At 38.9% G+C, this 22,750-nt stretch overlaps 1 protein-coding gene across 5 annotated transcripts; it reads right to left on the reverse strand.

Moving 5' to 3' along the window:
* On the reverse strand, positions 1–22,750 carry MEAF6 (MYST/Esa1 associated factor 6). 5 transcript variants are annotated; one of them, XM_036876544.2, is made up of 8 exons: positions 22,589–22,745; positions 21,320–21,435; positions 19,451–19,538; positions 19,225–19,270; positions 6,412–6,604; positions 2,878–2,907; positions 2,043–2,076; positions 1–1,539 (listed from the first exon to the last, which is right to left on the reverse strand). In XM_036876544.2, the coding sequence occupies exons 1-8, from the start codon at positions 22,676–22,678 to the stop codon at positions 1,531–1,533; spliced, it is 606 nt and encodes a 201-aa protein (XP_036732439.1). In that variant the 5' UTR covers positions 22,679–22,745; the 3' UTR covers positions 1–1,530. The 5 variants fall into 5 exon arrangements, 4 of the variants coding, with proteins under 4 accessions (XP_036732439.1, XP_036732438.1, XP_036732440.1 ...); XM_036876543.2 differs by lacking the exon at positions 2,878–2,907 and adding an exon at positions 5,424–5,543; XM_036876545.2 differs by lacking the exon at positions 2,878–2,907.

A 22,750-nucleotide genomic window follows, 5' to 3' on the forward strand; every position in this document is an offset into this window, starting at 1 on the left:
TCAAGAAAAAAATTTATTTGAGGACAAAAGTGAAAGCTTTTGCACATCTGACAGGGTAACTTGTTTTGATAAGACACCATCCACATTTAGCTCCATCAATATTATCACAAATGGAACATATTTTTCCTAACAAAGATAAGGGCATAAGTAAAGGACTATGACTAAATAGAGTCAAAGGAAGGGTGAGGCCCCAAATCCTACCCTTTAGACTGGCTCCCAGCACAGGACTTACATCAAACCATCCAGTCCCTGATGCAGTGGTTCTCATCCTGGCTTCTTACCTGAATCCCAGGACTCTGACAGGAAATCCTAATAATTAGACGATACCCCCAGTGTGTCTGGGGGTGAACCCAGGCATTGTTATTTCTTGAATAAGCTTCCCAGATAATTCCAATGTACAGCCAAAGTAGATCACCACTGTTCTAGAGGCAGGTAACAACTCTAGCAATTAACAAGTTCCTCAGCCCATCAAAGCCTGGAAGGAAGGGAGAATCTGTTGGGCATCACTGGCTCTTGTTGATCCTCTTTCATTCTGTTCAAGAATTCAGTATGTTATCAGCTTTGGGTGCAATTTTGAGCCTTTTTATACATCTTAGTGATTTTTAGAGCAGTATTTAATCAAGCAAATACCAGCAAAGAGAGAAAAGATGGAGAAAAAAAGAAATTAAATTTCCATAAGGCATGATATGAATAAATAAGTGAAAAAACAATCTCAGGTTTAAAAGCATAGCATGAGAAGTCAAAGCCTGTGAAATTTTATTTATACAAAAGAATAAAAACACCTGTTTTAAAAGGACTGGTTTAAACTTATTCAGCTTTTCCTGCTCCTTGAACTCAAAACTGTTTCCAACTCAGAAGATTTAAGACAGGTATAATTATTAAATAAATGCTCTTTACCTTCTCCCTGCAAAAAAACAAAGAGCCAAGTTCCTCATTTTATTTATGGCAAACCATTATTTTCAGTTAAAAATATTGGCAACTGCCTGAAACAGACCATCAGATGTCAGCAGGAAGGTATGAGCTGTATAATGGCATTACAAAATGTCCCAAAAGAAAATAAGATGGTAAAAACAACAGAAAAATAATAAAACACAAACAAAATAAGAGAATGCCAGATATTTACAGCCTCCCTCTGAAAAGTGACCTGTGTTCTACTTTCAGCGTAAAAGAAACCCAGAGAACATTCCTCGATGAGCATCACGGAGGAAGCTGGTGCCTGGGGATGGGGGAGACATTCGTTCCAAGAAGTGAGAAATGCACAGTCAGCAGCTTGCTGGGATTACAACCATGTCTTGGTCTTCCTGCAGGTCTGTCACTAAAAATGACACAAAGTACATGATCCAATGTGGTCTTACAGAAAAGACTTGCTTGTCACCACATTCCAGAACAGACTACTCATAGTCACAGGCACTGGGTCTGGGGCAGCAGAGGTGGATGGCCACGGACTCAGGTGAGGGATGCCTGTCTTTGTGAGGTCAGAGGAGGGAAGCAGGGCTCTGTGGCCTGGAGGCTTCTACACTGATGAGTCTTCTAATAGTCCTGAAGAGAGAAAACAAAGTCCCAGTTTACTCTCAGCAGAACATTAGTTTTGGTCTGAACCTAAGAAAAAAAAATCTCATCAACAACTTTGCTAGGGGATTGTTCTGTAGGCAAAGATTCTATTTCAAATGTAATGGATAATATTTCATATCTGAAAATGGCCTGTCTTATGAGTCCAGTCCACAAAAGGATTGAAACATCTGTTCTCTTATTAGACCTCCTTTGCTCACCAGTCAGAAAAAAAAAGCTGTTATTATCAATTCATTTTTTAATCAAAAGGGATTTTTCTTCAGTAAAAGTGTGTGACCCTTTTCTCTCTCCAAAATATAAAAAATAAATAACACCAAACAGCTGAAGTGTATCCAGTCTCATTCTCCAGACTTTAGAATGAGAGTTACAACCCCAGAGTAGGACCACTCAAGCTCAAGCTCTGAAAATGAATACATTTTTCTAATCATCTACAAAATTACCAGCCTCTCTGAAAGGATATGGCTGATACTTACAGCTCGTGGTTTTTTGTTTAACTTCAGATCAATCCTGTGATAGAAAAGATAAAAGATAGTTGCATTTTAATTTACAGAAAAAGGGTCCAAGAATGAGCTACTGTATAGGACACAAGCTATAACAAAAACTATTTGGTTAAGTAAAATCCACATTCTTCATTAGACTATGTCATATTGAGTTGTTTACCCAAATAGTATTAAACTAGTATTTAAAAACATGAGCAGATACTCTTGCCGCAAGGCACACTTACATGACTCAAGAAGAAATATACAGCAGTTCCAAAAGCCATATAATTTTTAGAAATTATTCCAAAATTATATATTAAAGAGGCTCGATTAAGAGGGCATGCTCTAAGTTACCATGTCAGCTCTGTAACTATACCACTGATAATCACTGAGACACACAGTGACTAAGAACAGGAAACAGACTAGGAGTTTGTATTTCTGGACATGAAACACAAAAGAAATTAAACAAATTTCAATTTTTAAGTCTTTCCAAAGCAAAATTTCAAGATCTTAAACTATTAATCTCCTTATGAAGCAAAGCCAGAAAATCGATTCAAATATGAATTAAAGTAAAGGTTATCTATTTTTAAAGAAATTAAAATGTATCAAAATGAAGTTTACTTAATTTTGCTTAAGTTATTAAATAAAATGTTACCTCCATCACATTTTTCTGTTTTTAAAAAAAACTTCCCAGCCTAACCTAATATACATATCTACAATTAAACAGATAAACTATGGGTTAGAAAGGTCTCAAAAAGGCATATTGGTCTCTACACAATCTCTACACACTAAACAACACAGCACAGATACTAATTCAAATCAAACTTACTCAAAGTCATAATCAAACATGCCAGACGGGCTGAGGGGCAGCATTTGAAAGGAAGAAAGCAATAGAAATTAATACACTAATTGAATAAATTAGTCAATTAGCCACCCTAGCAAGATTTGTAGAAACAAAATCAGCTTTAAGAATCTTAAGCCATGAAGTTTCAAACATCAAAGCACCGAAGACTGTGGTTGGGAGATACCCTTCCCTCAATGGATGGCATCTCAGAAGAACTGACTATGAAAGGAAAAGTTATTTCATTAGAAAACTAGATACCTACAGGCCAGATTCAGAGTTAGAACTTTTTATATATTTAATTATAATGAAAAATATAAATAGAGCATTAATAGAAATAGAGAAAGAAGGGTTTAGTCATATAACAAAAGGTGCTTTGAAGATAATACTAATAACTCAGCATAATATAGTTTCCCTAAAAGATAAAAACATTATACATTTTTTTAAAAGAAAACATTTCACAACCTTTAACTCAAATATTATGTTCTAAGTGTGTCCAAGGAATATGGTACTCATTTTCTACAGCACTCATCCTAGAAGCCATGAATAAACTTCAGTGATAGCCTTGTTCAAGAAACTGCACAGCCATATATCTCTGCTTCCTGAATTGGTGATGGTAGTTAACTGTTTATGTCAGGGCCTGAACTATGGAACACCAAAATCTGCAGCACCCCTATTAAAACAAAGGAAAGCTGACATCCATAAGAAACCAAGCCTCAGGAATCTGGATGGGAACAGTATAGAGAGGAGACCATTTGGGGGCACTGCTAACAGATCGTAGTCTGGGCAGACCTCCAAAGCAAACATTAACCTGCAGTATGACACCAGAAACTTAGCTGGCTCGAAAGCTTTTCAGACTGTACATAGGTGGTAAAATAATATGCAAAATGGCGTATCTTCCTCCTAGCCTATGTTTGCAAGAGGGAAGCTAGAAGGCTTAACTTCAATATCCCTTATGCAACAGTTTCACTTAAGTCATCTGGGAAAGAGTACACACTAAGTGTACAAACCAGGAACTACCAAATATTTAACTTGCAGCCTAACTTAACTTTTTGTTCACAAATTAGACTATACCTGCTTAATGAAAGTTTCACAAACTACCTAGAAGAATTCTAGAGTTTAGTATAGTAGTAAAAACCTTTAAGAACAACTTCAAGTTATTTCAACATTTTTCTTTAAAGACATTGGGACTTAATGTTCTGACACCTTGTAAAATGTAAAATTTCAAAACCCTGTGATCACTTATGAATGCTAAAATTATTTGATAAACTTTAATATTCCTGAACAGCACAAATTCACAAGTTATTCCTTTCTACTACAGTACCAGATTTATTTGCACTTTGCTTTTACTCACCACTAAACAGTTCCTGGCACATAGTAGGTACTCAGACATTTGTTGAAATAATTTACTACTTAGTTTATCTGACTGTATGGGGTGTGGCATATTGGCGGTCGGGGGGTTGGGTGGGGAAACAAGTATTGGGTGCAACCTTACAATGTGTACAAAGGGACCAGCCCCATCCCCAATGTGTCAGACCCACTAAGACATATTTGTCAGGGAAAAGGGATTTGGGCCAGACACAATTCCTGACTAAAGATGGCAGGAATGTGAGAATCTTAACTGGCCACTGAGGTGCCATTCAGGTGCACTGAACCTGTTTACCCTAGGAAGGCGGCAAATCAGCCCCATTCTGCTCCCTTGGGGCAGGTGAATGCCTAAGGCCAAGGGAGAAGCCCAGCCAGATAATAAACCAGGAGAATGACAAAACAGTTTTGCTTTCCAAACAGAAAACACCATTTGTGAAAGCAATAACTAACATCAAAGATCTTTATAAATCCTAGTATTTTTCTGGAAGGAGTTAGCTACTGGGCTGGGAGAAGAAAGTGTAGGAAGTATTCCTATAGAAATCTACTAGAAACTTGGAAGAAGAAAGGTTCAATGGCTAATTCCCTTTTATCAGTCAGTTGTTCATGTCACAAAGGAAAATGAGGAATTATCTGAAATAAACAATAGCTATCTAGAGGGTCTACTGTATTAGTATGGAAAAAATGTCCCAGAAATTTCTGAGAATCTTCTCCCTACTCTAGACACTCTGAAATAGGAAAAGAATCATTACTTTAAAATGACAGAGTAAATTTTGTAAAAGCAACACAGAGTATGACATTTCATGACCTTTACAGTTTAAAAGATTATTTTTAAGAGTATGGTTCTCTATTGTTTGTGAAAACCTAGCATGCGGCCTATGACAGTGATCAAATAACCTATAGCCTTGCAAATAAAAAAGATAAGCAATTTTTGCTATTTCTCACTGCACTTAGGAGACTGGCATGGGGAACTTTAGTTTGCAGAAAACCGTTAGGCAGCAGTCCTTAGTCACTAATTAGAGGAAATACTATTTCTGCAGTCTAAAAACCACCACCACTATAGAAAAGAAAAATTGTTAGAAGATTTAAAGAATCAGTTGATGCCTAGGAGGGAGGCTCAAAGCAGTTACTCCCATGTGCCATATCCACAAAGCCAACAATTTTAATACCTTGGGTGCAGGAAGGAAAGTCCCATGGGTTTGTAAAGCAATCCAATCCAGAAGCAAACTGGACAGGAAACCTCACCCATTTTTTGCATGCCCCCTTTCATCTCCTCAGCATGTAGGCTCCTGACAGGCGACGGAGAAGAGCTGGCCTATGGATACCTGGTTTTCATGCCTTTCAGGAGAAGGTTTGAGGTCAGGGCAAGATTCCCCACTCTACAAACTAAGCATTACCCTCTCTGAGTGCAGCCGTGTAAGTTTCAATTATCTGAGTTAAAATGCCCCGGCATTATCATACAAACCCCAAGCAGAGTGAATTCTAAAATCCTCTCTGGGTGACACCTGACCTCTCTGTCCACTGATGTCATTTCTATCTCATTATGCACTGCAAAAAAAAAACAAAACACTGGACAAACATTATCTAGAATGGAACTTTCATATCTTATAGACTGTATGTTGTTCCTCTGACATCTGAAATCAGCATACTGCAGAGATACATAAAAACAGAGAAATGATAAGCAATCAAAAACTTTCATTTAAAAAGGAAAAAAACAGCATGTCGTATCAGTTCTCTCCATCCACAAAGGAATGAGTAGGCAGGGGTCAGGATGAAGAGCAAAAGACTTCATCCCACTTTGCAGCTTCCCATCATGTTCTAGAGGCATTTTTCATGTACTACTACACAGATTCTGTTTCTACTTCCCCTTGTCCTCTTCTAAAAGGATTCCAAGGTGACTGTATTAAAGTTTTTATGGAATAAAATTCTTCTACACTAGAAACAGTGAAACGGATGTCCTCCTTCATGGTGAATCTAATGCCCACCAAATCCTCCCTCAGAGAGAAAACAGCCCATTCCATTGGACCAAAGGAATTTCTTTCCATCAGCAATGAAAGACTGCACCAATGCTAAAGAATTTCTATTCTAGTGAAGTCCCTTCAAAGCAATAGTCATGGAAACTAGGCAGGGAGTGGGCAGGGGAGCCCTCCCACTGACCTGTGCCGGTTTTTATTCTTTCGCTTTTTATGGCTGCTGTGGTGACTCCCTGAGGAAGTAGAAGAAGCAGCCTTCTGAGGTTTCACTCCCTGCACAGAGCCATCCAGATCCTCAGGGTCCTCCTGGCTGGGCTCATTTTCCTGATTGTGGAAGTCTGGAGAAGTATCACTTTCCGTCCCACTTCCTGGCTCCCCTGGAGGGAATAAACACAAGTCCCCAGAACCATCATCAGTACTCCTCAGACAATTTGTCCCTCAGCCAGGAAAGATTTTTTGAGCACTAATATGTAGGTAAAGGCTAATTCCTATCCTCAAGGACCATACATTCTAACAGACAGGAAAATGTATGTTGACAGAGAAGATACATATAGTTAAAGCACCAGAGTTACCAGAGTTCCTGAAAAACATGTAATCTGAAACAGTGTAACCAGAGGCAAGAGATCTAAGGACAGCTGGGAGATGGGACCATACAACCAGGATAAACTCACCACGTGAAGGTTATTTAAAAATAGAATACACTAATGAGATTAATAATTATACAAGAAGCATTACCAAAAACATTAGAAAGGTCTTTGGTAGGTGAGTGATGACCTTGGGAAAAAATCCTATAGCTGGCTCCAGTTCCTTCCCCCAAATTGTACAGGAATCCTGTCTTTCTATCAAGAAAAGGGCCCAAGAGAAGAGGAGCTCCATTACCTGAATTATTCTGAGACATCTTAAGAATATTATTTTAAAAGATATTTTAAAAGAATATTATTTAAAATACTCTTTAGCTGACACATATTCCCAATTTTAAAACATCCTTTATATATACTAAATAAGCAAGTTCAAGAACAATATGTTCAAATATTTATTTTTAAGAATAATCACATGTATTTTGGTATATGTATACTTTTTTCCCCTGAAAAGAATTTCTTAAAAGTCTTAATAGGACAGGGGAAGACTTTCACTTCACCGAGCCACTAAAGGATCCTAACTACGTACATTATCTGTTTCTAAAAATTGTTAAAAGGGGTTATGTGGACAGCAGGACAGAGCCCAGTTTTCTTCTTTTCATGTCTGTATTATAAATTACTGGGAAGAGATTTCAAATTGAGCAACACATGGATACAAGAAATGAAAGAAAGAGAAGTTCCCATAAAAGCAGAGAAAACAGACAGAACCATATCTCAGAAATCATGAAATCCTATTTTTGAACCCTTCATGAAAATAACAGAAGAGGGAGCTCTAGAAACTAAAAAAAATAGCCATAAGAAAAGGGCAAATCCAATCATTTGCAGCAACATGGATGGAGCTGGAGGGTATTATGCTCAGTGAAACAAGCCAAGCGGAGAAAGAGAAATACCAAATGATTTCACTTATTTGTGGAATATAAGAACAAAGGAAAAACTGAAGGAACAAAACAGCAGCAGAATCACAGAACTCAAGAATGGACTAACAGGTACCAAAGGGAAAGGGACTGGGGAGGATGGGTGGGTAGGGAGGGATAAGGGGGGGAGAAGTAGGGGGGTATTAAGATTAACATGCATGGGGGGTAGGAGAAAAGGGAGGGCTGTACAACACAGAGAAGGCAAGTAGTGATTCTACAACATTTTGCTATGCTGATGGACAGTGACTGTAAAGGGGTTTATAGGGGAGACCTGGTATAGGGGAGAGCCTAGTAAACATAATATTCGTCATGTAAGTGTAGATTAGTGATACCAAAAACAAAGCAAAAAAAAAAAAAAAAAGGGCAGTTCCTGTGTGGTAACCTCCAACGAGTTCTACACAAGGGTATAAAGGGCATATAAAAGTGTAGGCAAAGGGTCTGTTTGTGTTTATACAGAGGATCAAAGCCTAATTGGGCTACCCCGAAAATGAACTAAGATACGATATGAAAAAGAACTTCCAACATCTGCACTCTCTGGAAGACTCATGCCAGAAGATGATCATCAAAAAACCCCAACAAAGATCCACGCACTGCTACAGCTGTAGATGCACCCATCCCACCAGTTCCTGGACTTGCCATGGGAATGAGGAAGGAGATATCTAAGCTGGCCTGTGCATACAGTAAAACAACAAATTTGACTGGATCTATACTGTTGGAACTCAACCAAGAATTTGGAGAAGTGCAAATTGTAGCGCTCCAAAGTCTTACAACTACAGACTATTTACTGTTAAAAGAACATATGGCATGTGAACAGTCCCCAGGAATGGGTTGTTTTAATTTGTCTGATTTCTCTCAGACTGTTCAAGTTCAGTTGGACAATATCCACCATATCATAGATAAGTTTTCACAAATGCCTAAGGTGCCTTAATGGTTTTCTTGGTTTCACTGGAGATGGCTGGTAATTACAGATATGCTTTGGTTATGTAACTATACTCCTATTATGTTAATGTGTGTGCGCAATTTAAGTAGTAGCTTAAAACCTATATAAGCTGAAGTTACTCTACAAGAAGATATGTCAAAGAAATAATCAATCTTCCCATGTTTTCTTCCGCCTGCTACTTCTATAGCTTTTCTTCTTCCTTCCTAATTACAACCCTTAAATAGAATTCGTGCCTCATATCAAATTTACCGAGTATCATAAATCTTCCAAGTGGTAAAGATACCTCAAGACAAATGCTGGGCATAGAAGCCACAGGGCATAAATATGCAAAGAAGTAAAAAGCTAACCTTTTCAAACAATAAGGCTTCCCTCTCACTTACCAACTTCACATTTCCCTGTATGGCCCCGGAAGATGACTGGTTAGCCAGAGACGGGTAAGATTCCTCAAGGGAGGAACAACCTAAGACAGGCACAGTCGCAGGGGGGCCATCAGGTGAGAAATTGGGGATCAACAGAGGTGAGGCTTAGAACCTCACCCCCCCTGTTCTGAGAGAAATCTTCTGCATACGTGGATGTCTTATTGCCCTGGTCTAGCTTGGATTAACACATAGTCTACAGGCACACACCTGATCATCTACATTTGCTCTCTTACAACACTAAACTATGTTTTCTACCTTTATCTTGTATCTACCTACCACTTCAGCATTTTATTAAAAATGATAATAATAAAGAGAGAAATGTGGTATCCACATATAAATCAAGTATAAAAACCAAATGAGTATTCATATTTGAACTGACTGTTTAGAGTTCATAATGCATGAGCAAAACCGAAAGTTTCTGTGATGGCTGCCCTTGTACTGTTCACTATGTAACTTATTCATTATGTAAGAATTTGTTCTACATGTAAGAACTTGTTTGTTATGCCTCAGAAGATTGGAGACTGACGAAAATTAGGCTTGGGGTGGATTAATGATTGTGCATTGAGCATTGACTCCCCTATACAGAATTTTATTGTCGTTAACAACCATTTGATCAATAAATATGAGAGATGCCCTCACAAAAAAAAAAAAAAAAAAAAAAGGACAGACTTCCAATGGTAAAATAAATTAGTAACCGGGATGTAATGTATAGCATAAGGAATATAGTCAAGATATTGTAACAGCCTGGTAGGGTGATAGCCGGAACCTAGAATTATGTATATAAATGTTCTACCACTGTGTTGTACACTTGAAACTCATGTAATGTAATACTGTGTGTCAACTACCCTTCAATAAAAAATAATTATTAAAAAAAATAAAAATAAAAATAAATAAAATAAATAAAATAAAAAAAAAAAGAAACTAAAAAAAATATACTGACCAACTCTGCCCTTCAAAAGTTCAGGAAAACTGATTTCATGTAAAACTTAACAAATGAACTTCAAATTTACTACACAAAACTACAGTAATCAAGACTGTGCGGTACTGGCAATCAAGAATATACATATAGATGAAGAGAACAGAATTCTAAGTCCAGACATTAAAGCCTTACATTTATAGTCAATTGATTTTCAAAAAGGGTTGCAAGACAATTCCGTGAGGAAAACAGTGTTTTTAACAAGTAATGCTGGGACAACTGGATATCCACATATAAAAGCATGAAGTTGGACCTCTATCTGACACCATACACAACAATTAATTCAAAATGTATAACAGACCTAAATGTAAGAGCTAGAAGTGTAAAATTCTTAGAATCCATTATATTAAGCAAATGGCTTCTTAAATATGACCACAAAAGCAAGCATGACAAAAGAGAAATTATATATATATATACAAAAATATATATATAAATGATTTCACCAAGAAAGTAAGAAAAAAACCCACAGAATGGAAGAGATATTTCCTAATCATATATCTGATAAGGACATATATCTGGAATATACAAAGAACTCTTAAAACTCAATAATAAAAAGATTAAAAAGTTTAAAAATCAGCAAAGGATTTGAACATTTCTCCAAAGATGATGCACAAATGGTCCAGAGGCATATATATGAAAAGATGTTCAACATCATTAGTCATTAGGGAAATGCAAATCAAAACCACAGTGAGATACCACTTCACACCTACTAGGATGGCTATAACAGAAAGAGAAACAATAACAAGTGTTGGTGAGGATGTGGAGAAATTGGAACCTCATACATTGCTGATGGGTAATATAAAATAGTATAGCCACCTTGGAAAACAGTTTGGCAAAAGTTTAAACAAAGTTACCAAATGACCCAGCAAGTCCACTCCAAGGTATATACCCAAGAATGAAACATGTTCGCACAACCTTTGTCAAGAATATTCTCAGCAGTATTATTCATAGTACCCAAATGGCCATCAACTGATGAATGGATAAATAAAAGGTGGTATATCCATACAATGGACTATTATTCAGCATTAGAAAGAAATACAGTACTCATACATCTTTCATTGGGGTTTTTTTTGGGGGGTGGTGAGTGATTGTAGTGTTAAGAACCTATCATTTATAGAAGACTATGTGATCCAGCAATCCTTCTTCTGGATACTTATCCAAATGTCCATCAGTGGATGAATGGATAAAGAAAATGTGGGCTCCACATACAATGGAATATTACTCAGTGTTAAAACATAAGGAAATCCTCTCATCTGCTACAACATGAACTTGGAGGACATTATGCTAAGTGGAATAAGCCAGTCATAGAACGACAAACTCTGCATGATTCTACTTATAATAAGGTACCTAAAACAGTCAAACTCACAGAAACAGAGAGTAAAACAGTGGTTGCCAGGGGCCAGGGTAGAGGGAAATGGGGAGTTGCTGTTTGATGAGTATAAAGTTTAAGTTATGCAATATGAATAAGCTCTAGAAATCTGCTGTACAACACTGTGCCAAAAGATAACATTACTTGAATTATTATGCACTTAAAAATCTGTAGATCTCATATTTAGTACTTTTAACCACAATAAAAAACTACATACATATCATTTGGAGATATATATTGAAATATATACAGGAAAAAACAGTATGATGTCTGGGATTTTTAATATAATACAGGTGGTGGAAGTGAGAGTAGGTAGGGTGTGGATAGGGCCAGACTGACCACATTTTGATGGTTCTGAGGCACTGTGATGGGCACATAGAGGTTTATTATTTACTGACTTTATTTGTATAAATTCAAAATTCACTTTAATAAAGAGTTAGAAAGTAATCATAATCATTTTTCCCCTTATTATATCCCCATTATATATATATATATATTTGGTTTCATTAATCTACAATTACATGAGGAACATTATGTTTACTAGGCTCCCCCCTTCACCAAGTCCCCCCCACAAACCCCATTTCAGTCACTGTCCATCAGTGTAGTAAGATGCTGTAGAATCACTACTTGTCTTCTCTGTGTTGCACAGCCCTCCCCGTGCCCCCCCACACTATACATGCTAATTGTAATCCCCCTTTCTTTTTCCCCCCCTTATCCCTCCCTTCCCACCCATCTTCCCCAGTCCCTTTTCCTTTGGTAACTATTAGTCCATTCTTGGGTTCTGTGATTCTGCTGCTGTTTTGTTCCTTCAGTTTTTTTCTTTGTTCTTATACTCCACATATGAGTGAAATCATTTGGTACTTGTTTTTCTCTGCCTGGCTTATTTCACTGAGCATAATGCCCTCTAGCTCCATCCATGTTGTTGCAAATGGTAGGATTTGTTTTCTTATGGCTGAATAATATTCCATTGTATATATGTATCACATCTTCTTTATCCATTCATCTACTGATGGACACTTAGGTTGCTTCCATTTCTTGGCTACAGTAAATAGTGCTGTGATAAACATAGGGGTGCATCTGTCTTTTTTAAACTGGGCTGCTGTAGTCTTAGGGTAAATTCCTAGAAGTGGAATTCCTGGGTCAAATGGTATTTCTATTTTGAGCTTTTTGAGGAACCTCCATATTGCTTTCCACAATGGTTGAACTAATTTACATTCCCACCAGCAGTGTAGGAGGGTTCCCCTTTCTCCATAACCTTGCCAAATTTGTTGTTGTTTGTCTTTTGGATGGTGGCGATCCTTACTGGTGTGAGGTGATTATCCCCATTATATTTTTAACAGACCCTCCCAAGCTATACTTTAGGAATGTGACTAGAAATATTCTTTTTGGAAAGTCTAGGGTGTTTTCCAACACCAACAATCAATTCTCTGATTGTCTAGACACCAACAATTCAATTCTATACTGATACTAATAGCAGAGTTAGGTAAGACCCCCAGGTCTCAGTCCCACAAAAGTGCCCCCCACTTCAAACACCAGTTGCAAGTCCTAGGCCTCCTATTCTTTTGACCAGTCAGCTATACATCAGGGGTATCCATAACCCCATCCCTGGATTTGATAATTAGCTACAATAGCTCACAGAACTCCCAAACACTACTATTGTCTATTGTAACAGATACAACTCAGGAACAGCCAAATAGAAGAGAAGCACAAGCAAGGTATGGGTGAGGGGAGTGGGGCCTCCACGCCTTCTTGGGATGCCCTCCCAGCACCTCACTGTGTTCACCAACAGAAACTCCATCACTTAGGGGTTTTTAATCAAAGCTCCATTATGGAGGCATGATTAATTACATCACAGGCCATTGATAATTAATTCAATCTCCAGCTCCTCTCCCCTACCTGGAGGTTTGAGGGGTGTGCTAAAATTTCTAAATTTCTAATCTAGGCTTGTTCTTTATGGCAAACAGCCCCGTCCTGAAGCTATATAGGGGCCCCAGCTACCGGTCATCGCATTAGCAAACAGAAGAGTTATTCTTACCTCCCTGGAGATTCCAAGGGTTTTAGGAGTTGTGTGCCAGAAAAGGGGACAAAGACCAAGTATGTATTTCTCATCATATCATAGAAAGTAATTGGGATTTATTTATGAAAATTACCCTTTGGCACATTAATTCTCCTTCTGGGACACTACTATACAGAAATAAGAATTCCATTACAAAAAAGGATATGTGTAGGAAGTTTACTGTGACATTGCTCAGAGTGGGGAAAATAGAGACAGTGGGAATATTCATCAGGAGGCACAACTAGACTTTGAAAAAGAAAGTAAGATGACAACAAGTAACACACACAGTCCTTACTATAAGCCAGGCACTGTTCCACACACTTTAAATTAATTACACATTTTAATTACTACACAGAGCCCTCACAAAACCTCTACAATTATTATTCCCATTTTACAGAGAAAGGAACTGAGGGCTAGAGAGAGTAAGAAACCTGTCAAGGTCACACAGCTCATAAGGTATAGAGTTGGGATTTGAACTCAGATGGTTTGACTCCAAAGTCTGGGTTCTCAGTCGCTACTCTACCCTGCCATTCTCTGTAGGCACTGAGCTGGCAGGGGTATATGTGATACAGTAAGTTAAAAAGCAGGTAATATGCAGTTAGATCCAATTTCTCTATAAAAAAAAAAACTTCCAACTCTGTGTGTGTGTGTGTGTTTGTGTGTCCAGAAAGATGTGTTAGGACATACAGAGAGCTGTTGGTTACCTCACAAAGTTGGGACTGAAGCAGAACAGATGGTAATTGACCTTTTTCTTATTTAGCTTGATTTAGCATAATGATATTGTATTACTTTTACAGTTTAAAAAAAACATCAAATGAAATATAAAAAGAAGAATCTAAGATGCAGAAGTATGGTCAGGACAGCCTTCCTCTCCCATACCCAGTCCTATTTTTATTTAGGTAAAAAATGTCATCTCTGAATATGCAAATTGCAGAGGCCCTGGCTAGGGAGGAAACAGCCTGGTGGAGCATGAAGTCACAAAAACTTTGCATCAGATACAGGATGACAGAAGGGGCACAGACTAACTGTGCAGGGGCTGGACACAGAGAGGGGTTACCTAAAAAGGTGGAAGACAAGAAAAGCAAGTTAGATACAGCAAATTTTATGGTACAATTCTATTAAAAGATGTTGATCAGAAAAACCAACTGTTTATTCATTTGGGGCCAGCTGATACGGAAGTATTGAGTAAATGAATGAGTTAGTCACATTGTATAAGGCAGTGTATGTGTCTAAGCACCTCTGCAAACATATACAAAACAGTATAAATTGATCAAAGCCCTATGAATGGAGAATCTACCTGTGTAACCTCTCTGAAGAGGTAACATCCAGGCAATAACAGATGTAGCAGCCCAAGGACTGATATGGATATTAAGTATCAGGGGAGTCAGAGAAGATAGAGTGGATTACTCAGAAAAAGCCTTACTGAGGGAACAGAATTTAAACCAGACCTTAAAAAGTGAGAAAAATGAGAAGCCAAAATAAGCACAAATGAGAGTATGAGCGAAAGTGTAGAGGTGAGGAAACACAAGGGATATTTAAGACAAATGAAACAAACATCTCAGAGAGAGCGCCTGAGAAATGAGAGGTGAAAAGGAGTAGCAAACTAAGAGGAGTCATCAGTGTCAGACTGAGGGTTTCTATCAAGAGAGAGAGTATGAGGTGATGGTTAAGAGAGCTGACTTGTTGCTTAAAATGAGCCTGTTTCTCCACCTGTAAACTAGGGATTCTTATGGATAAGGCACTGGGTCAGATGCTGGAGCTACAGCAATGCTCCCTACTTTTAAGGAGCTTATTATAATCGCTACCTATCTTCAAGGAGTAGCTTTAAGGATTTAATAAAATAATGCAAGTATTTGTTTGGTGTCTGGAACATAGTAAATGTTCAAACTTCAATATCCTTGAAATCTTCAAACATGCAAGTCAAATTCTAAACAAATAGTAAAGACTATCTGCAATAGAACAGTTGCTAGCAGGTCATAAGGTGAAGTCATCAAGAATTTCCGAACAGAGAAGTGACATCAAACAATAAATATTTACTGAGTTCTCTGTTCAAACCCATGTTTTAGGCTTATCAGGCTAGAAGTGGTTTACAAGAGGGACTAGAGCGAGGAAGACGAGACTAAACAAGCGAGACCACAAAGTAAGAACAATTTTCTTGTTTGGCTCATGGCAAAAGAAGAGGAGTGAGAGCAGAAAGGCTGGGTCACATTACTTTACAGTGCAGCCACAAGGCGGTCAGCCATACAATGCTGCCACCATGAAAAGACACCTAAGTTTCTTGCCTCTGACATAAAAGATAAAGAATGCCAGATTTTATTTAAATTTAATAAACCTACAAAGGAGATACTCTACTGAATAATCCCAATAATCAGCACAAAAGCTTGAGAGGAGGAAAGGGAGACAGCGGAAAACCTCTCCACGCAGTTGGCCTCTTACCCACTGCAGTGACATGAGCACTGAAGAGAGAGTTAGTTTGGTGAAGGGTTCATAGAAGTCCAGTAAAACAAACACACAGACTGTGCTGACCCTTTAAAGGAAACTGGATAAAATTTGCCTGTTTTTCATTTACTTTACTCTTTTTATGAAAATACTCAATGATAACTAATTTGCAGAAAATTCCCCTTTGGGGACCATCCTAATCCACTTTATTATTCTTATTTAGGTATATAAGAAGCCAAAGGAACCAGAAAGTAAGGCATTTTTCAGGTAAATTTTCAGAATAGTTTGGGAAAAAGTGACCAAAGTGCAAAACTCCAAAATCCTCGAGAATACGCAACTCAAAATTCTAACAGAATGTTTACTTCATCGTCATCAAAGATCAAAAACACAGAAGTGACTCTGAAAAGATTTGTTAATACAGAAATTCTGAGACATTGAAGAGATTCTGTAATAAGGAAAAAGAGTGAAAGGCAAAGTAGACCATTCCTCTCATGGAAGTAAAGCTTGGTTTAAATAACCTGGGAATTCCAGGGACCCTCAAGTCTTGAACTAAGTTTAGAGGCCTGAGCACCTAGCAGAAGCAAACATAAAGTCTTCTCTGGAAGACAATACCTGCATCCTAGCCCTCAAATTATTCTACAAATACTTTTAATTACAATGTACAATGAGTGGTAAACAAAGATAACTAAGCACAAAGGGAAATTAGACTTTATGAGTAATAACCAGTCAAAGCACCAGACAACAGAAACTGGTTCTTAAAGGCTTCAGAGATTAAAATTAAACACAGACTACAAAACAACTAGGCTTATTCTGCTTAAAGAAGTAAAACACAAGTCTGACAAAGAGAAAACTACTGAAAAATTACATAGCAGATTTTAGAAATAAGTGGAATTTCTGGAAATTATAAAGTAATAAAAGATTTAAAAATAAAGGGAAGGTTAAACAGCAAGTCAGACCCAACTGAAAAGAGAACTAGTGAACTGGTAGGCAAAGCAGAAGCAAAAGGACAGAAGATAAGAAAAAGATAGTAAGACACATAAAGGATTAAATGGGAAAGTTTAACATACATTTAATCAGAGTACTAAAAGGTGAGGAGAGACAGTATGGAGTAAAAACAGTATCTGATAAGGTAATAGCTGGGAATTTTCCAGATTTGGTGAAAAAAAACCAAACCAGTTTCCAGAAGGCCAAAAAACCCCAAGCCAAATAAATAAAAAGAAATTCATACTTATGACACATAGTAGTTTACTGCAGAAAATCGAGATGAAAATAAAATCTTAAAATATAGCAGTGTAAGTGGTGATGATGGAGGTACTGAGATACAACAGAATTACTTTAAAGGTGCTCTGACTATCTGAATCAATGAACTCCCACTATTTATGCAATTCTCTATACTTTGCTTATTCCAAAAAGAATTCAAGGTAATTTACTAAGATTCATATAATGAAATCCAATAAAATAAATTCAAAATGAGATAAGCAGAACAAAGAGGATTACAAGGGTTACATAAGCTGAATGCAGTACTAAGATTCATTCCCAAAATGTGTGCTGTAAATTCCTATATGCTTTCTAGAGAACCACAAATCTGGTTTTAAACATTTTAGTACCTATAACAAAGAAATAATCCATCACAAGATTTTAGGTAAAAACCAACCAGTTGTTCAGGAAAAACCACTATTCCTAAAGAGAAAGCAGTAATGATCATAACATTTGGAACATATTCTCACAATAAATACAGTGACACATTTAATAGGACCAAAGCATAATTCATCAAATGCAACTTTACAGGAAAGATCAAGGAGTACCAATACGATGCATTACAGGGGTGGCTCAATTCAGGGGAAGATCTTAGGAAAACGGGTAGCGTGCATATGCTTCAGAGAATCTTTAATATGTTTGTCTCAGTCAAGTTTCTGAAAGCAGTGGCTTTAAGAATCTTTTCCTGACAAGTGCCAAGGGGCAGCTATTCTATGTGGATAGTTAAGTAGAGCCAGATGCTGAACTCTCCACTCTGCTAGGTGCAGGATTATAGGCTCTTGTGAAAACTGAGCAGTCAGACATCATTCCATCTCAACTCAAAAGTGGGTTCCAGAATGTTCCTTAACCAGTTTTGTTATTCTAAAAAGCAGAAGATAATGGCTCCACATTCTAGAAGTGGCATTAACTGAAAAGAAATGAGATTTAACTGACATTCATAGAGAAAAAGAAATCAAAGGGGCTTGGTAAAATTGACCAAGCTTACAGAAAGGAGTCAAAAGATGCCTGTGAAGTTTTAAATGAGAGAGAATAGAAGTACTATAACAGAAAAACTGGGCAGATATGTTTTGTAGGAAATAGAACAGTTCATTTTAGACAAAATGTTTGAGTTTAAATATCAAAGTAAAAATATCTAAAAGACATTTTCTAGAATTTCCTAGAAATGCATGACTACAGCTCAGGACAAAGGTTAGCAATAGAGCTAAAAGTTTAGAAATCTGAACACAGAGAGAATAATGGAAGTCACTAAGTAGTTCTAATTCCCAAACTACCAAAATCCCTCTTCCTCAAACCATTGCCCTGGTGCAAACAAAAGAACTGGATCCCACAAGATATACCATCTGAAAGAAGTACACAGACACACTACAAAAAAGCAGGTTGTATTTCAAAGTAATGCAATGCATTCCACACAAGGAGGGTATTCAACAGAGCTACACTGAGCCCACTTCAGAAAGCTAAACATTCAGATCTATATCCCATCACTGGAACTCAGAAGAGAATTAGACTGTGTGGCTTACTTACAGAGACTGATATAATTATTTTACAAAGTAAATACTATCTACTCTCCATTGTATATTTAAGAACACATAGATACATTTCATTTATAGGATCAGATTTCCCTAAGAGGGGTGGGGGTTATTAGCTATGTCTCAATTTTCCATGATAAAGGCTTGGTTTTGGTTTTGGGGTTATTTTGAACTGAAAAAACTCCCTAAGACTTATCAGAAGCGAAGACTATCTTTGTGTCTCTGAGCAGCTAGAGTCAACCTTCGTGTGGCAGGAAGAGGCAGGAAGGACCTGATAGCTTTTTCCTCAAAGCAAAGACATGCTTAGGGATGCCCAAAAGGATACCTAACTTCTAGAAAGACAAGGCAAGAGTATAGGAGATGCAATCTTTGCTTACACATTTGGACACAGTTATACGAGGTCTAAACAGGGATTACGGTAGCTTAAAAATAAATTGATGAAAAAGTAAAAAAATTAGCTTACTTTTTTCAATGAGCTGGTCCTGAACTCCTGCCAATGCACTTACTGCCTAAAAAAAAAAACCACAAAATTATCTACCACAGTAATTATTACTATAATTACTACAAAAATTATCAGACCTCAGGAGAGCACTCACAGACAGAAGGGAAAGACAAAACTCACTCACAGACATTTAACTGAGGCCTTGCTCAACAATGAGCCACAGAAAAGACCCCCCCACCTCACTTACAGCTGCTGAAGTAACCGAGGATTTACTGAAGAGCCGCTCAGCTTCCTTAAACTTCCGGTTCCTTCGATCATTTTTGCTATTAGAGTTTCTATAACACACAGAAGAAGCTCATTGTAAGCACAGAGCTATGTCTATAGCTCAAGCTGAGGATGCCCCAGGACAGACAAAAGGAACCTTTTTTTTTTAATTACTAAATACAGAAATTCCTCCACACCACTTGGATTGAACAGAGTGACCGTCATGCTAACTGCCTATATATAGACAATGATGTTTTTCAACATATGGAAGGTGCTCAGTTGTGAAACATTACTTTAGTGGTTCACAATCATTTCCATTCCCATATGTATTTATTTTAATGCATATTTTTAAAAACAACCAGCAAAGACTAGTGATATGAAGTGTTTCTATTTAACAGATTAAACAACCGTAACAATTAAAAATGTTTAACTCAGATTAAACAATTTAAAAAATTTAAAGAACCAGAGTTCCTTAGAGAAACGGCTGATATCAGATCTGGGACAAGAAAAGGACAAGGTGAGTCTGAGACATCTTGTTGGGACAGAAAGCAAAGTGCTCAAAGACTAAAAGGGTCCTGTCAAAAGGACAAAGGAATCAGCCTGAGGAGGCTCCCACTGGCCACGTCTGAAACAACTAAACATTAAAAAGGATAATGATGAGTGCATTCACTTTGTGAAAAATCACTGAGCTGTATATTTATGATTTGTGCATTTCCTGTGAGTATATTTCAATAAATCAATTTACACTAAAAAACAGAATAGACCTTTATAATACAAAAGTGACAGTACTAGATCCCAACACACCATGAGCCTGTAGTAATGCTAAAGAGAGACAGAATGAAACAGAAAGAAAATTAAATGGGGAAAACTCTTAAGAATGCCAGTAATAAATGTAAAAGGAATAGTAAAATTAGAATCACCATTTTCCAACCTCCAGTATCATAAATGATTCAGACAAGAATCAACAACAGATACTAAAACTACTGAATAAAAATTTGGGATAGCAGTATATTCACAATGTCTAAAAGTACTAAATTCCCAAACTACTCTTAATTGCAAAGAGAAAAAATGAACTTTTACAATGGAGAAATCCCATGATCAAACTTAGCAGCAACCATAATTGGACAATATGACATCATGTGCCTCCTGATAAAATAGAGGTAAACAAGAGAACACGAACCACTTCAGCAACATTTTTGCCAAGAGCATTTAAAGGCTCTCTCACCTGGTCACAAAAAGAGAAATACAGAATTGGGATATTCTACAAGACAATGTCTAAAACAACTTCACCACAGAAAAGGGTTTGTGTATGTGCATATTAAAGGGGAGAGATACAGAAGAGAGGGAAAGAAAAAGTTAACGTGACAACATGTTAACAATTGGTGAACACAGGTTAAGGGTAGCAAGTGTACATGTGCTGGTCTCTTAATTTTCCTATAGACTGGAAGATTTTCAAAAAGTTTGGAAAGTTTTCAAGGATAACAGTCCTAAATAAATTGTGGTACAGTTGGCACACAAGGTATGGCAAATACTGTGAGGTGGAACTCATGACTGATTAAAATGTGGAAAACAGGAAGAGTACTGTTACACAAGGTACTGTCATACGGTGAATTATTTAAGCCTCACACAACCCCGTTCGATAAGCTTGACTTTCCCTATGTTACAGATTAAGGATTTGTCCAAGATACTCAGTGAGCAGAGGCTGAGCCAGAGTTCAAGTTCAAACCCAGACTACTTTCCACACCATGACTTTACTACCATTTCCCTGTAAAGTTGCTACCAAATATTGGGGGGTGGGGGGGTAGGGGGTGGGGGGAGCACAATGCAAACACTACAGGCTTTTAACACTCACTTTTGGTTGGTCAGATAGCGATCCCAGCCACGAATAATATTGCCATACATCTGAGTGTCTTCTAGGTAGCTTCCTTCAAAAGCATATATCTGTCTCTCCAAGTTTGCCAGTGTCTCCTGAGAGATAAAAAAAAAAAGGAAATAATGTCTTTTAAATGAAAACATTAGGTCTGACCAAACTGAACTCTTGATACTAAAAAACTCAAGTTCAACACTGTTACCACCCTTGTGGAGAGATGTAAGATAGAGGAAGGCTGTTTCGGACTAGATAGTCTAGACCTGTCTTGTTAAATCCCTTTGAGAACAGAATGTAATGTATAGAGTCTGTCCCCAGAAAAATGTACACACATGCAAAATTTTGCATATAATTCAGAGGGTTCATAGAATCCCTTTGTCAAGAACCGCGGCTTAGGCAGAAGATGAGCAGCCACCCCCCACGCCCACGCATAAAAGGCCCTGCTATCGAGGAGAGGGAAGGGTGAACACGAGCAGCCTTCCAGCGCCAACTCGCTTCCCTCCCGACAGGCTCAGAAAGGGAGGCCCTGGGCTGCCAGTTGCTATGGAAACCTAGAAGGACAGCTTCAGGTGAGACAGGCCTCCCCGGTGCCTAAGCCAAAACGCAGGGGGAGGGAGCGTTAGCCCCCTGGGTGCATGGGGCTCTGGGTGCCTGTCACAATTCTCTAGATTGAGGCCTCTCCCCTCGCCTGTCACCTTCTCGACGTTCCCAAACACATCACAACCCTGCACATTAAAACCGTATTCAACGGATCTCCGCTCCCAAAAGGACACGCGCCCCCTCCATCCTCCAAAGCGCAGCTGGATGACTGCGTGTCCCTCCCGCCCCCGCCTCCGACCCCAGCCCCTCAAAGCCCGAGGGCGAGCCCGAACCAGTCTCCCACCGACCGCCGACACGCCCGCCCCCACCGCTCCAAGATCACCGACCCGCCCGCCCTCACCCGCCTCCCCGCAAGGCCGCGGACACTCGCCTTCCGAGGGCTCCCACACAGACGCCCCGCACCCCGGGCGCCATCCTTCCCGCACGCCCCTGGCCCCCCTCGTCTTCTTCCCCGTCTCCGGTTTCGCGCCCCGCACCCCGGCCGCGGCTCCGAGCTCCGGATCCGCACGGCCGGGAAGCCGAGGCGCCGGCAGGCCGCGGAAGGCGCAGCCTGGCCTCAAGCCGCCGGACCCTCGGCCGCCGCCGGACCCGTTGAGCCCGCGGAGTAACGGCCTGGGGCCCCCCACCCGGCCGCCCCCAGTGCCTGCTCCTCACCGCCAGCTCCTGCTTCCGCTTCACGAGCTCCGCTAGCTCCCGCCGGGTGTCCGGGATCTGCGGCGGCGCCGCCTTGTTATGCATCGCCATGTTGGGCTGAGGCGGGCGGCGGCAGCGCCCGGCTTAAGACGGTTCCTCCGCGCTGCCGCCCTCCAGGGGGCG

The sequence above is a fragment of the Manis pentadactyla genome, chromosome 4 (assembly GCF_030020395.1).
Source record: "Manis pentadactyla isolate mManPen7 chromosome 4, mManPen7.hap1, whole genome shotgun sequence".
NCBI classification, from domain to species: Eukaryota; Metazoa; Chordata; class Mammalia; order Pholidota; family Manidae; genus Manis; species Manis pentadactyla.

Excerpts from the sequence above, each read along its gene's own strand:
- MEAF6 (XM_036876543.2), bottom strand. The coding sequence starts at position 22,678 with ATGGCGATGCATAACAAGGCGGCGCCGCCGCAGATCCCGGACACCCGG. Across the intron at positions 19,539-21,319 it reads CGCTATCTGACCAACCAAAA|AAACTCTAATAGCAAAAATG; the intron begins GTGAGTGTTAAA and ends TGTGTGTTATAG. Across the intron at positions 19,271-19,450 it reads CCTCGGTTACTTCAGCAGCT|GCAGTAAGTGCATTGGCAGG; the intron begins GTAAGTGAGGTG and ends TTTTTTTTTTAG.